Here is a 15,000-nt window from a genome sequence, read left to right on the forward strand (position 1 = left end):
TCAGGATTCGAACTTCGAATTTCCACTCTTTTCGACTCAAACGCGTTTCTGTCACACCACTCAGCAGCATCAAACTCTCGCTTTTATACTCACACTTTTATCATTTTAACTTCTGTAACTGATTTTCTGTTGTGGCCAATCACACGCATTTATGCTAATTATTTACCTGAAGGCAGCTCGTCAAGAAAGGAAAAGACAACAGGCAGGACAGAGTTGTGTGTGTAAACAGTGCAGCACTTCCGAGTCCTGTTACACTGTCAATTACGATGTCCGATCTCACAAGAGCGTTCGCTCTCGCGTTACTATGGGACCTGGAAGCCTTGCACTGATTACAGCAGAGGAAGAGGGACGCTGTACACAAACTGAGTCACATAGAACAATGTAACAAAGATGTCTGTAGATTTCTCCTCCCTCGCATCAACACAACACGCATCCGTCGTGGTTCTCTCGTGAATGCTCGTCGGAGATCCATGCGGAAGTGAAATATATTTTGTGAATGACGACTTCATTTTAGTCGTTTTTTGTGCACACAAAGCTTTCGTATCGCTTCATAAAATTGGGGTTAAAGCACTGAAATCACATGTGTTTCTTTTGCGAAGCCTTTAAGAACTTTTTGGAGTTTGAAAGTTTGGTTACTGGACTGTAAATGGAGGGACAGAAATCTCCTAGGTTTCATTCAAAATGTCTTCATTTGTGTTCCAAAGATGAAGGAAAGTATTATGGGTTTAGAATGACATGAGTCTGAGTAATTGATGACAGAACTTTCATTTTTGGGTGAACTATCCCTTTTTTTATTCATTCAAAACAAACATCTCAGTCAAAAGTGATAATATGAAGCACCACTTAAAACTGTCTTATGTACAGCCCACTGAAAAACCCATTAATGCTTAAGTGTTCAACGTAACTGCTGTCATCATTCAGTCTTGTTGCTCACCGAACTGGATCTTTTGTAATTCAGGAATTTTAGTTCATTTACAAGGACTTGCTGCCATTTTTCCCGAGTGTTTGGTGAAAAGAAAACACTGTATTCAAGCCTAGGAGCAGTTCCTGCTCTGGTTTCTGGTCCTCTTTAAAATGGTGGCCCTGGACTGGCTTCAACTAACTGTGGGACTTTTCATGTCTGGAAGCGATCCTCTCATTGCTTACTTCGTTACTCCCTGTTTCAGGTTTCATGATGTTTGATAACGGGTTGTTCTGGCCAGAGAAAGAAACGGAACATCTTCCTGACATAGAAAAAGCAGACTTTCACAGGACTTAGTTGTGGTGTGAGTGAACATTGTATAAAACACACGTCTGCTGATATCATGGCTTCTCTTTGTAGGTGTTCCTGCAGGATGACATGCCATGCATGAAAAAAGTGCTGTTCTTCACCACTTGAGTGTCCGTACAAAATTAAAAAAACAAAACAAATCAGTAAACAGGTGAACACTATGTGAAAATAAATCTGCAGTTATGAGCCCAGAATCAGTCCCGGGTGTGGACTCGAGTACTCTGACTGAGTGTGAAAACTTATCAGCTGAATATCTCTTGTTTTGTGACCGGGAGGCTGAAACCATTTACATTCAATCCTTTTTTTCCCCCCACCAACCTCTAATGTTCTCTCAACCAAAATGAAATGCACGCCTCATCACAAGCGTAGTCCTGTGAGGCTCTGGAACGAGAGGACATGAATATTGAATGTGCTTCTTGCTGCGACAGGAAGCCAGTGGAGTGACCTCAGTGGGGGGTGACATAAGAGAACTTCGGGGAGATGATTAACCGGGCTAGGAGAAGCACCCTGAATGATCTGTGGAGGAGCTATCGCTCATGAGAGAGCTGCACAAGTCACAGCTGGAAACTCGAACTAGAAAGTTCTAGAAATCCTACAGTATAGTATCAGACCGGTATGGTGTTGGGAAGGATCGGAAGGAGTCTGATGGTTGGAGATGACATCATCAGATTCCCAAAACTTCACCCTGAAAGATGTGCATATTATTCTTTATAATAACCACATGATCTTGAACTACAGTTTCCTGGTTTACCCATAATACCTTTTATCCCTGCCTTTTATTCATCTCTTCCTAAAGAGTGATGCAGCGGTGCTTTAGTCTGTCCAGTTCTCTCGCCTTCTCATGTGTGCTCAGTCTACTCAAATCAAATTCAACACCACTGCCATCAGGCTCATCATCTCTTCGATCGCTAACTAGCCGAGTCGAGTCTTCTGAGTTGTTTCTTCTTTTTTTTTTTATAGAAAAAGTTGCTTCTTCTGAGGCATTTGATCATTTTATATATATATATATATATATATATATATATATATATATATATATATATATATATATATATATATATATATATGTCTCCTCCATCGAAAGGCCAACATGTATTCTCTTTCTTTTTATTTCCCCTCCGCACAGAGAGATTTCCTGGCTTTTATTCCCCGCTGTAGTGGGGATGTGGGTTAGAAGCCCATCAAATCCTCCACAGCGGTTTTGTCCAAGTCCATTTTACTGAGCACTCGAGATGGAGGAAAGCTACAGGAGGCTAATATCGTCCTGCTGCAGAGTATAAAATGCTTTTCAGCTTGTGGTTTTGCTAGATTTATTCAATGAAATTAATAACTTCTCAAAAAATAAAAAATGACGCACAGTGACTGCTCGCCGAGGTCTAACGCGGTTCGTATTTTGTTACTCGGGTAAAATAGAAACCTCGAAGCAAATGAAGGCGTAAGATTTTAGTTTTTGTGAAAAATGAGACTGAAGAAAGATTAAAAAATACACCTGTAAAATATGGTGTTGAGCTGCTGAGATTCTGTGAAGTGCTGTAGTTTATTTACTGAAGCTTTTTAACCGTGATGACATACTGCAAGTGTCTGAGTCATGATCCAACATGCTCTACTGACAAAAGAGGGAAGCTATAGGAAACTAAAAGTGATTTAAATCATATTCTCCTTTCCCCCCCCAACAGACATTGTGGCTACAGTAAAGCCAACCAGGAAGGAGATGAGGAGCTTTACTTCCAGTGTGAGTAGAAATTGGAGAAGATACGAGACTGCATGTTTACATACTTTGTAATCATGTGATTTAACAGAGTTGATGTAAGTGTATTGGTAATGCACAAAAACACTGAGGAGGAGAAGAGAGATGCTGGGAAACAAATGAACGTGTTATACGCCTGGAGGATTAAAAGCTCTGTCCTCTAGGGGGCAGACTTCTTTGCCCGTTCTCTGAATTTAACTGAGCCCGATTAGAGAGTAGCTAGTACTCTTGGCTTACTTTGCTAATCTAATCTGATAAAGACACTAGCATGAAGGTGGGCATATGTCATGTAAATAAAAAACAAAAGTGGCGTGTTTGCATCATATAGTGCACCTTAGGCTATACATTTTGGCTACAAAAAACAATTTTTTTTTATCATCAGGACAAAAAAAATCCAGGCCACGCCCACAAGCGACAGAAAATTTGGTCTTGCATACACATAGTTTATAGCATAACGGCATTGTTGTGAGAACGATGTACTCTCTCATTCTCTCACACACACTCTCTCTTTCTCTCTCTCTCACACAAACACACACACACACACACTGATGTCTTCTGTGCTACAGTAACACTGACAGCACCCATTTTTATTTTGTTAAATTTATTCCTCCATCTGTTCCCTGATTGGACTTTATATAATTTTCCCTTTTTCACATTGAGGATGGTGGTTTTCCCAAGGCGGGCTTCTGTGTGACCTAGAAACACTTTCACGAGCGTCAGCATGCTGAGTGTGTGTGTGTGTGTGTGTGTGTGTGTGTGTGTGTGTATGGGCACAGTGCTTTGTAAAATGAAGCATTTAACTGAATATTCAAATATTATTCAAATGAAGTCGTGCATGTGTATGATTTTGTGTGTAATCAGACAAAGTTAGAGTTTCAGAGTTAATCAGTGACATGACCCGTTTGCTTCCTGTTCAGTCAAGATCCCGACCCGGAGGACGTACATTGACCCAGAGACATGTGAAGACCTACTGCAGGCTGTTCACACCTTCGCCAAAGAGCTCGACAACTCCAGCGTCAAGATCGACAGGATCGTTCACACGGGTAAAATATCTCGGCTTCGACCCGTTCCTGTCCATCCTCATCGGGACACGGGGCCTATACGCTCCACTCACACTCGTGGGGCCAAAATCCGAAAGTTTTATTTGTTTATTTTTAAATCTTCTTACATGCAAGTTCATCTTTCATTTACACACCTAGTCCCCATAAGCATGTGATATTAAACCATTAAAAATATTAGTCAAGTAATAAATTGCTAAAAAAAAAAAAAAAAGAAGACAAAAACAGCATAGAACCATCTCCACACCTCCACCTCTTCGTTAATATGCTATGAATATGCAAATTAGAACCGCGCCCACTATATTACTGCCTCCCCAAATGGCCCAGTGTCTTAACAGTCATTGCTTCAAAGTTTCGGCTTAAATAGTCATTTTTTATGAGCGTCAGCTAATCTAACTAGCTAGCAACATTAGCATGCAGATTCTTTGGGTGAACATGTTTACAATTTTCCTTATTGATAGCTTGAATTTGATTGGCTGGAAGAGCGACATCACCAAATTGAGTGTATACGTGTCTCTGCCCCCAAGAAAACAGATAAAATGGACAAGCAATTAGTAATTTTTTATTTAGTAAACTTTAATTACCAAACGTTTGCTTCTTTTTAGACAGTTATCGTGATGTTAATAAGTTTGTACCCCCCATAGGTGATTTTGGTGAGGTGTGCCGTGGCTGCCTGAAGCTGCCCAGTAAGCGCGAGCTGCCGGTGGCCATCAAGACGCTGCGGAGCGGTTGCTCAGAGAAACAGCGGCGCTCGTTCCTTTCTGAGGCGGGAATCCTGGGTCAGTTCGACCATGCCAACATCATCCGCCTCGAGGGGGTCATCACCAGAGGTGAGTACGGAGAGAGAGCGCGAGTGAGTCAGGGAAGCAGATTTGATCTGGAATTTTAAAAGTCATTTGTGTCACTGGTAACATGAACGCATCCTAAATAATGTTTAGTTTTTGCAGAAGTTTGTAAAATTGAGGAATGTTCAGTGATTTAAAACAAAAAAATAAATAAATAAATAAATATTCATGTTGTATAAATGGAGTGTTTAAGAAATAAAAACATGTCTTATAAAGTGTATGATATATAATAACTAGACAAATGGTGCAGCCGTAGTGGAAAGCAAACGGATCATCAAGGAAGTGAAATATGGTGTAGATTAAGAGAAAGATAGAAGATGGATGTGGAGAATGGATTGGATGTCCTTCTCCCAGCGAAATAAAATTAAATAGACTCAACAATGCACTATAAAAACAGATGAATACAGCAGTTCCTCTTCTGCAAGTAATGAAGATGTCCTGGAACGTTCCTCTAAGTAAGGAAGGAGAAATTCCGACGATGATGGAGATCCACACAGCCAGATTGCCGTGTCGGAGAAAAGGCAGACAAGTGGACAGATGCTTTTTGTCCTTGAAGATGTAAAGCGAGATAAAAAAATAATAATAATAATAAAAAAGAGTTAATGGGTCGATTTGGAGGAACCTGCTGTCTGCGTCAGTCCTCTCTCTGAGCTTTTCTCACAAAAACAGACATAAATTGTGCTAAAAAGCAAAACAAGAGACAAAACAAGCAACGACAAGCTGCATGTTCTGGACTGGGGGATTAGTGGAATATTAATCCCCAAAACACAAGAATAATGCTCTTAGAGAGTAAAACCAAATCAGATGAAATAAATGAGAAACTGATACTAGCAATGATATTAATCTGGTTTTAATAATCTGTGCATGGGATTTTGTTGTTTCTTTTAAATGTTAGATGTTGAGAATGATGGACGTTAATGATAAAAGTTAAACCAGCTTAAATTACAGTTTGAATACAAAAAAGGGGAAGAAAACTGGTTCCCCAAGGGTTCTTTGGATGGTTAAGGATCATAGCTATTGAAGAAGCCCCTAGTGTACCATAAAGTAAAGGATACTCGCAAGACATATTTGGTGTCTGAAGGTTGCTTTTTTAGGTTTTCAAAAAAGGTTCTTGCGGAAGGTTCTTTGGACAGTCACGTGTTCTAGCGCTTGAAGAGGTTCTACCTTTTGTTCAAGGGCAAAATGAAGAACCTTCTAGAGTGCCACTGTTTTAGTGTCACTCCAACGCTCATGCAGCTAACAAGTAATGCTTTCTCACAATGTAGTGGAGGTATGTTTTGTATGTGAAGGTTGCTTATACATTTCACACAGGTTCCTCACGGGTTCTTTGGATGGTTATAGAACGAACCTTTTCTGTTGAATGGACAACATGAAGAACACCTAAAGGTTCCAGGTGGCACCTTTTAAATGATCGCGCAAGGCTAACATAGGTAACAAGTATCGGATATTCCCAATGGATTCGAGACGTGTTTGGTGTCTGAAGGTTTCTTTTACAATTTTGCACTGTAGCGACACTCTTAAATCAGGTTCCTCAGGGGTCCGTTGGCTGGTTAATGGTTTTAGCATTTGAAAGGGTTCTACGCTGAACCTTTTCTGTTGATGGTAAAAAAAACTATCATTTTGTAAGCGCACACACATTTATGAAATTATTTGGTGGTGGGATCTTCTAAGATCATTTTAGGCAGCTTATGATATATGTACAAATATGCATCAATTGTGATTGTTTATATTGGTATAGCATGAAACTAAAAAAATAGATGGCGGAAAAAAAGAAATGTACACAGAGTTCACCAGACTCCCAGTATAGGGTCTGAAGGTTGTTTTTTTTTAGTTCCATACTGGTTCTTTGATGGTTTTTGTTTTGGATGATTAAGAGTTCTAGCTGTTGAACTTTCATTCTTTTGGAGTCAGATGGAGTTACTGGACATTTCTCCAAAAGTTTAACTAACGTGTAAACTTGGTTTATTTGGGTATATTTTTGGCCTGGGTTGAGTAATCGGCTTCCTGCATGCAGCTGGTTTCTCCGCTTCACACTGTAATCATTCTCCTGTCGTTTATCTTCTCCTCAACCCTTCCATCGTCTTCCCACCACCTGCAATCTCTCCATCTGTCATTCCGCCCACCTGTTGTCTCCAAACCATGGGGATGAGCCTGGAGCTGATTAACCAGCAGGAGGCACTATAATTAGTCCAATGTGATAGGATGGTGGATGTGATAGGATGTCATTTCTCAGACGGACAATAGATCTTTTCATTGATGAGGTCACGCTAGTGGAGAACAGATCTTAGATCTCTGTGGTCAGTCTGAAAGAGGTTAGATGTTCTCTTTGGTTGCTTTGCCCAGGTTGTGGTCACGCCAATGGCAAATAGATCTTCTTAGTGGTAGGTTAGCCAATTTGTGATCACTCTAATAGAGGTTAGATCTTCTCCTTGGTAGTGTTGCTGAGATATGGTCACTCTGATAGAATAAAGGTGTGATCATTAGTCACTTTTTTATGTTGTGGTTGCTCTGATGGAGCATGGATGCTCTAATTGCTAGCTGAGCCAGGATGGAGGGAGTTTATTGTCATTCATCATGGCACCGGTTCAGATGCCGACAACTCGTCAGTGCAGTGTGGGTGATGGAGGAGTTTTCTCCATCACAGCATGTGTGTGCTTCTCCCTCCCTCTCCACCTGCTTAATGGCCCGTTGCCTTCTTTTTCTCACTTCTATGAGCCACAAGTCTTTTTTCAGTACACACACACACGCCCGCACACACACACGCACAGATCTGTGACTTGTCGGTGGCTCTCAGCAGGTCGAGCCTGGAGATGAACGATGGAGGTATGAGTCACTGAGCTGCATGAGGCTGTAGTTCAGCCAGGCCTTTATTAACACACACACACACACACACACACACACACAAACACACACACACCGTATAGATATACTAAGTACTTTTCTCATGCGCCATGTGTCTGTTCATGCAGGTAATACCATGATGATTGTGATGGAGTGTATGGCCAATGGTGCCCTGGATTCTTTTCTACGGGTTAGTACTCGGGGTGTGTGTGTGTGTGTGTGTGTGTGTGTGTGTGTGTGTGTGTGTGTGTTTTCCACTCTTTGTGGAGACCAAATATGTCTTCTTCTTCTTCTTTCTCCCCTGATTTCCTGCTAACCTTTTCTACATAATACATAACTAGATTGAGGTTGGATGTGAAATTGCCTTGTGTGTACGTGTGTGTTTTTACAGAAACATGAAGGTCAGCTCAGCGTGCTCCAGCTGGTGGACTTGCTGAGCGCTGTGGCATCAGGGATGAAGTACCTGACTGAGATGGGGTTCATCCACCGGCGCCTCGCAGCCCACAAAGTGCTGATCAACGGCAGCCTGGCGTGTAAAGTCTCCGGCTTCAGACCTTTACAGGAGGACAAGTTGGAGGCTGTTTACACCACACTGGTGAGAGGGGGAAAAAAAACCCTGTAATACTCATAGCATGAGAATCCAGGCTCCGCCACTCCCCAAACAACTCCCAACTCCCGATGAATCATGTTCATCACACTGGATACGAACAAATTTATTCTTAAATCTTAAATGTGGTGTTCATGAGAATCCATTTAGTTAAATTTTTAAACATTATCTTAGCTGTGTGTGTGTGTGTGTGTGTGTGTGTGTGTGTGTGTGTGTGTGTGTGTGTGTGTGTGTGTGTCAGCACGGTGGGAAGAGTGTGGTGTTATGGACGGCCCCTGAGGCGATCCAGTACCGCAGATACAGCTCTGCCTCCGATGTCTGGAGCTTCGGCATCGTCATGTGGGAGGTGATGTCTTTCGGCGAGAGGCCTTACTGGGACATGGGCAGCCAAGACGTAAGTTCATTCACCTCTCTCTCTCTCTCTCTCCAGGTCTCTCACTCTCTCTCTGTCTCGCTCACTCTCTCTCACTCTCTCTCTGTCTCACTCTCTCCCTCTCGCGCTCTCTCTCTCGCTCTCTCTCGTGCTCTCTCTCTCTGTCTCGCTCTCTCTCTCACGCTCTCTGTCTCTCTAGGTCTCTCTCTTGCTCTGTCTCTCTCCCTCTCTGTCTGTCTCTCTAGGTCTCTCTCTCTGTCTCACTGTGTGTGTGTGTGTGTGTGTGTGTCTCTCTCTCTGTGTCTCTCTGTCTCTCTCTCTCTCTGTGTCTCTCTTTATGTGACCCTGTCTCTCTCTCTGTCTGTCTCGTTATCTCTCTATCTGTCTGTATTTCTCTCTGGGCATGTGTCTCTTTATCTCTCTTTATCTGTCTAGCTGTCTGTCTCTACTGAGTGCAAAAGTTTGCTTACCCTTAACCATAAAACAAAGCCAAATTTGATTTATTGCAACACCACCCTTAGTGCACAGTTGTGTACAGCGTCATGTTTATTCATTATTACAGGCAGATCTTAATTTGAGCCGGATCCTGCCGGAACACGATCCAGCACTTCCATAATATAGCACAACTGCATTCCAGTTTTTATGTGGATCCAACACCTCTGCAGCTGATTGTTTAAAGTCTCATGCAGCAGTATTCTCAAAACAAATAGTTTTAGTTTTTAATTCACCCAAAGTAAAATAGAACAACAACAAAAACTGCAATAAAAATGCTAATCTTATATTACTGCTGCTGAAATATTGCTAATAGCCAATCAATAGCCTCTTTCGCATAATGTAATAATTTCAAGTTCAAAGGTCATCTGAATTCGTTGACACGAAGCGAAGCCTACAGTTGCATAGCGTGTGCTGTAGAGTGGGTCATGGCGAAAAGAAAGCAGTTATCATTAGCAGCATTTTTTTAAGAATACAAACAGTGACAGTGAGAAAATGGAGCAAAATACTAAAAAGGCATATGTCTAAGAGAGCGAGCGACCAGCGGGTCTCTGATGAAGCAGTTTGGCGACCATTCCGACAACTAGCAGTGATAACACTATAACCTGATAATGGAAGATTTTTTCGCAGGTTGACCAAATTTTGCGCTTGCAAGGCTAAATGTGGTCAACCTGCGCATGGCTTTGAAAGTGAGGTTGACTGCCTGAATTAAATAAAGTTATCAGCACACTCCGTTCAGGTTTTTAGGGAGTACAGGGACTTAAATACTCTAACAGTTCCAGAAGCTCCGAGGCAGTTGTTGGCTACTTTGTGAATAGCCTATGGTATACCCATTTCCAGTGGAGCGCGAGCGGGGTTTCTCCAAAATGAATCTCATTTGTCGCTCGCAGCGTGCACCCCTTCTCATCCCCACCATCTCGTCTCGGATGTTTTTGAACATCACGGGTACACCGTTTACAAAGTTCAATCTTGAGCCATTTGTGCGCATGGATATGTAAGGGACACAGGGAAGAGGAGGAGGACACTAACGCGACAGCTTTGTGGAATATTTAATGTTATGTAAGACGCTTTTTTCTTGATTATGTTGTGAAGTTAGTGTTAGTTTATTCTAAGTAGGCCTACTGTAGCTTTGTTTACGAAGTGTTTTGGGCAAATGTGTTTTGTTGCTAACTGAGGGTGACAGCACATGCAGTAAGTTGATGTACAATCCATAAATGTTTCCCTCTGTACTGAGAATACTCATTGCTATAAACTCGTTAGGTCTCTGTACCAGTGTGATCAGTTTCATAGGCCTACCTATCAGCACTGAATATCGTTCACTACGTGAGATTCTAGAAGCACGTTTAAGTGTTTGTAAGTTCAGGGACCGGGACCTTTCTTCTAGCACCCGAATCACACCGGCAAAAAGTTGGCTTGACGTTCGACGTTTGATATTCGCAAATTAAGGGACCGTCTCTAAAGTTACACGCGGCATTGGTATACACGTTTCTAACTTCAATAGCATTTAGATTTGTATATTTAATCAAATATACAATAGCATTTGAAGGGAATGACTTATAGTCACAAAACCAACTGTTCAGTGTTCCTGCACGTGTCAGCTATGATGCACATCTTTTAGATTTTTGATATTAATTTTTAAAAAAAAACTGTCAGATTATATCTAAACATTGTAATGTTTTTATACCCTATGGACTCATACACAATATATACCATAAATAAAAGCTAATGATGGCATTTGATGAGAATGGCTTACAGTCATCCAACCAACTGTATACTGTTCATGTAGGTGTCAGGTATATAATGCACATCTTTTAGATTTGTGATATTTATTAAAAGAAACTGTCAAATCATATCTAAACATTGTGATGTGTTTATATCGTATTCGCTAGTTTATTTGATTAAATATCACAAATCTAAAAGGTGTGCGTTATAGCTGACACCCACATGAACACTTTACAGTTGGCTTTGTGACTGTAAATCATTCCCTTCAAATTCTATTGAGCTTTCAGTTATGGTATATTTTGTGTACGAGTCCATACGGTGTAAAATCATCACAGCGTTTAGATATGATTCGACAGGGCCATGACGTGTCATGTGATGTTATTACAAACACATTCAGTCAAAGCCGTCTTCGATTCATGTGTGTCGAACATGCGTACAGCTAAAAGGTCTCATTTACCAACAAACATCACTGCGAAAGATTTCAGCTGCAACAAGCGTAAAATAACTCTTGATATGATGGCAAAAGTTTGCATCCCTCTTCAGGAACAATGATAGAAATATTCTCCAATAATCCACTCGTTATTATGGAGTGGACACTAATGTCCTCTCATTAGCTTTGTAACTGCTTCCAAAGCGTTCAGACTGAGAGGAATCATTTTCCAATGATTGGTAATTGTAAACGTTTCTCACCTGTAAAAGGTGGAAAACTGCAGGAAGTTTGATTAAAATCTGCTTTAATACTCGTGCCGTTGCTGGGAATGAAACCGCGTTTAAAGCCGTGATTATGATTTCACCAACACAAAAGCGCAGAGCTCTTTGTAAATCGAGGTGAACCGCTTGCTTTGAGCCTCCGTCGTCTCTGTTTCCGTTGTTTCTGACACACAGAGACTCGGTGAATAATTACTTTTGCTCAGCCGTACATCTGACCTGGAGGTTAAACGCCACGCCGGTCTCGGGTGCTCTTTAATTGAAGCCTTTTCAGGGTTGGAACGGTGTTGATATAATGGTGGGGGTGAAATCTGCCTCGAATTTGTGTCTGAGCTAAAATCGGGTGAAATGAAGGTGCGTTGAGGTTCTGGAGGGGTTTTCATTACTCTGAAGGATTATCATGTCTGAGGTAGTCGACAATTCTATTGTAGTAAACAGAGTTATTTATGTTGAGTCGTCTAATTGCGCCATGTTTTTGAATAGCACAATTGTTTGTTTTTATTATTTGAAAAAATATATTGTTAGTATTAATGTGCGCTATTTAAGTTACAACTGGACAAGTAGCAGTGTTAAAAAAAAATAATAATAAAATAAAAAACCATAAGAAGAAGCGTTTAACATCAAATCTAATGTACTTTGGATTAAACTTTGATTCCAAAGTTTTTAAAGAAAAGATTTTATCATCAAATCGTCAATGTTGACATGTGCAAACTTTAAAACAGAAACAAAGCCGCTAATGAGGTTAAACTTTTGTACAAAAGGTTTCTACATTTTTACGGTATCATAACAAAATACAGAAATGAAGAATTAATAGAGAATTATATGAAGATTTTACACTGCGCTAAATGAGAATCTCGTCCTTAATAAGAAAACTGAATTTCACATTTAGGATGTTTTTATGTACTACGAAGTCATGACCACTGAACACCTACACATTCTCCAGCATGGTGTATTCGTGTGTGTGTGTGTATTGTAGGTGATCAAAGCAATCGAGGACGGTTTCCGGTTGCCAGCTCCTCTGAACTGTCCCACGTCTCTGCACCAGTTGATGCTGGACTGCTGGCAGAAGGAGAGGACGGAGAGGCCGAGCTTCACTCAGATCCACAGCGCTCTCAGCAAAACCATGCGCAGCCCAGACAACATCGGCTCGTCCACGCTAACACACCGGTACCGTGGGGTTGTCAGTAGAGTAATTAACATTAATCTCAGTCGCTAGATATTTAAAGATTAAATAAAAGAATGTATCCGATAATGCGCTGCAGTTGCAGGTATCAGTGCAGTACTGACAGAATGGAGCTTAAGATATTTGAGGTGTGAAAAGTTTTGTATTTAACTGAAGTCCACTATGTGCACTTTATTTTTCATGACGTCCTCACAGTTTGTTTTGCTAGCGTGACATCAGAGCGGACAGCGTTGCTAATTTATATGGTCACTTACATCGTGTTCAGAAAGTTTTAAACAACTCTTTTCCTCTTTGTAGGACACTTGCCTCGTCCTCCATCTCTCTGGCCGAGAGGACGATGGCCGACAGGACGATGGCCGACAGGACGCTGGTGGAAAGGACGCTGGCCGAAAGAACCCTTCCATCATTCCCTTCATTAAGTTCTGTAGGCGAGTGGCTGGAGGCGGTGGATATGGGTCGCTACAAAGACAACTTCACCGCCGCAGGGTACTGTTACCTGGAGTCCGTCGCCCGCATGAATGTCCAGTAAGTAACGTCTGTCAGTGCTTTGTAACTTTCAGAGGTAAAGCTGTAACTTTATGTTTCAAGGAGTTTACTCTTCTTTGCAGTCTCCCGGTAACATGCATAAGTTTTCTCTTATTAACTTCAAGAGAGGTAAAAAAGACAGGATGGTGAGGGAACGAATGTTTATAGCTGGTATAACATAAATGAGAACAGAACGGGAGCTAACTTGTTTTGCCGACTTTCCACGACATTAAGTGTAACAATATACGGTTAAAAAAGTCATTCATTAAAGTGCACCTATTATGGTTTTTAAAATATTACCTTTTCATGTAGTGTATTATAGAGCTGTTTGTGAATGTAAAAAAAAGTCTGCAAACTTTCACAAATCAAAATTATTGACTCCCAAAAGAATGAACCGATTCTGATCAGCTGACACGAGTCGTCAGTAATTCCAGACTTACTTCCTGTACTGACCTATGTACGCTTGTAACAAAAAGATCTTCATTGGCTGCTCGTGAACAGACTGAATCTTGTTATGGTAGTGGGTGTTTCCTTTTTGAAACATGCTGACAGCGGTAGACCAATCACAACCGACCGGGACATCTGACCAATCAAGAGTATGCTCTCTGAAAGGAGGAGTTTAGAGTGAATCCTTTAGAACAGATCATTTTTAACACTGGGGGAAAAGTAATGCTGCAGTTCAAATTATGAGCACGTTAAAGTGTTTTTTGACCTTGGATGCATGTAAATCTGTTGTATGAGACCTCTAAAACAAAATTAGGCACATTTCAAAACCATAATAGGTGCGCTTTAATAAATAAACGTTTTTAATTTGGTGTAAGAGTAATAAAACACATCCAGACACCTCGAGATGATGGTAAGAGTAATTCTACTTGGAAATTTTTTTTTTAAAGTACAATCTCATGTGTGTGTGTGTGTGTGTGTGTGTGTGTGTGTGTGTGTGTCTACAGGGACGTCCTCAGTCTAGGTATCACCTCTGTGGAGCATCAGAAGCAGCTGCTGTCGGCCATTCAGACTCTCAGAGCACAAGTCATCCAGATGCATGGCCGTGGAGTGCAAGTTTAACACACTCACACACACACACTCTCTCTCTCTCTCTCACACACACACACACACACACACACACACACGCATACACACACACATACACGCTCCAGACAGAGAGGACATGAAGAGACACCACTGGACACCACTGTTCATCCACCAATAAACAAGGAGGATGGAACCTAAGTTGGTCATGTAACCTAAAAACTCCACCATGACGGTGGAGATAACGGAAAGGTTCGGTCCGCTCTCATCACTTCATCCCAATCCGCCTACCAGTTCCACTGACCTGGGAACGGTGGCGTAACATTACACGTGTTCTGTTTCACTCCAGGGCCTTGAGACTCTTTACTGACCTGAGAACAGCATCAATTCGCTAACTCCGACACTGACGTAGCCACAGCTCTTCCTCTACAGCAGAAACTTTCAGATGGGGATATGGAGAACAAATGGGAATATGAGACGATCCAAAATCGCATTTTCTCACATTTTGTGTGTGTGAACTTTATTTATGTGTCCTTCCATCCACAGCTTCCTCTCCGTCTTAATCCTAAATTTCTTTGCTATTGTCTTATTTCCTGTTGT

At 41.3% G+C, this 15,000-nt stretch overlaps 1 protein-coding gene across 1 annotated transcript in view; it reads left to right on the forward strand.

The window, feature by feature from the left end:
- The window catches only part of LOC108273957 (ephrin type-A receptor 7), a 129,001-nt gene that overhangs the window by 112,602 nt on the left and 1,399 nt on the right, over positions 1–15,000 (forward strand). Inside the window, exons 9-17 of the mRNA XM_017483672.3 lie at positions 2,947–3,002; positions 3,935–4,060; positions 4,720–4,905; positions 7,890–7,951; positions 8,153–8,356; positions 8,610–8,762; positions 12,640–12,830; positions 13,144–13,371; positions 14,322–15,000. The exon at positions 14,322–15,000 is cut by the window's right edge and continues 1,399 nt beyond it. Of these exons, the coding sequence (XP_017339161.1) occupies positions 2,947–3,002; positions 3,935–4,060; positions 4,720–4,905; positions 7,890–7,951; positions 8,153–8,356; positions 8,610–8,762; positions 12,640–12,830; positions 13,144–13,371; positions 14,322–14,436 (1,321 nt within the window). The 3' untranslated portion in view covers positions 14,437–15,000. The remainder of the gene's footprint in view (positions 1–2,946; positions 3,003–3,934; positions 4,061–4,719; positions 4,906–7,889; positions 7,952–8,152; positions 8,357–8,609; positions 8,763–12,639; positions 12,831–13,143; positions 13,372–14,321) is intronic.

Source organism: Ictalurus punctatus, chromosome 2 (genome assembly GCF_001660625.3).
Source record: "Ictalurus punctatus breed USDA103 chromosome 2, Coco_2.0, whole genome shotgun sequence".
Lineage (NCBI taxonomy): Eukaryota > Metazoa > Chordata > Actinopteri > Siluriformes > Ictaluridae > Ictalurus > Ictalurus punctatus.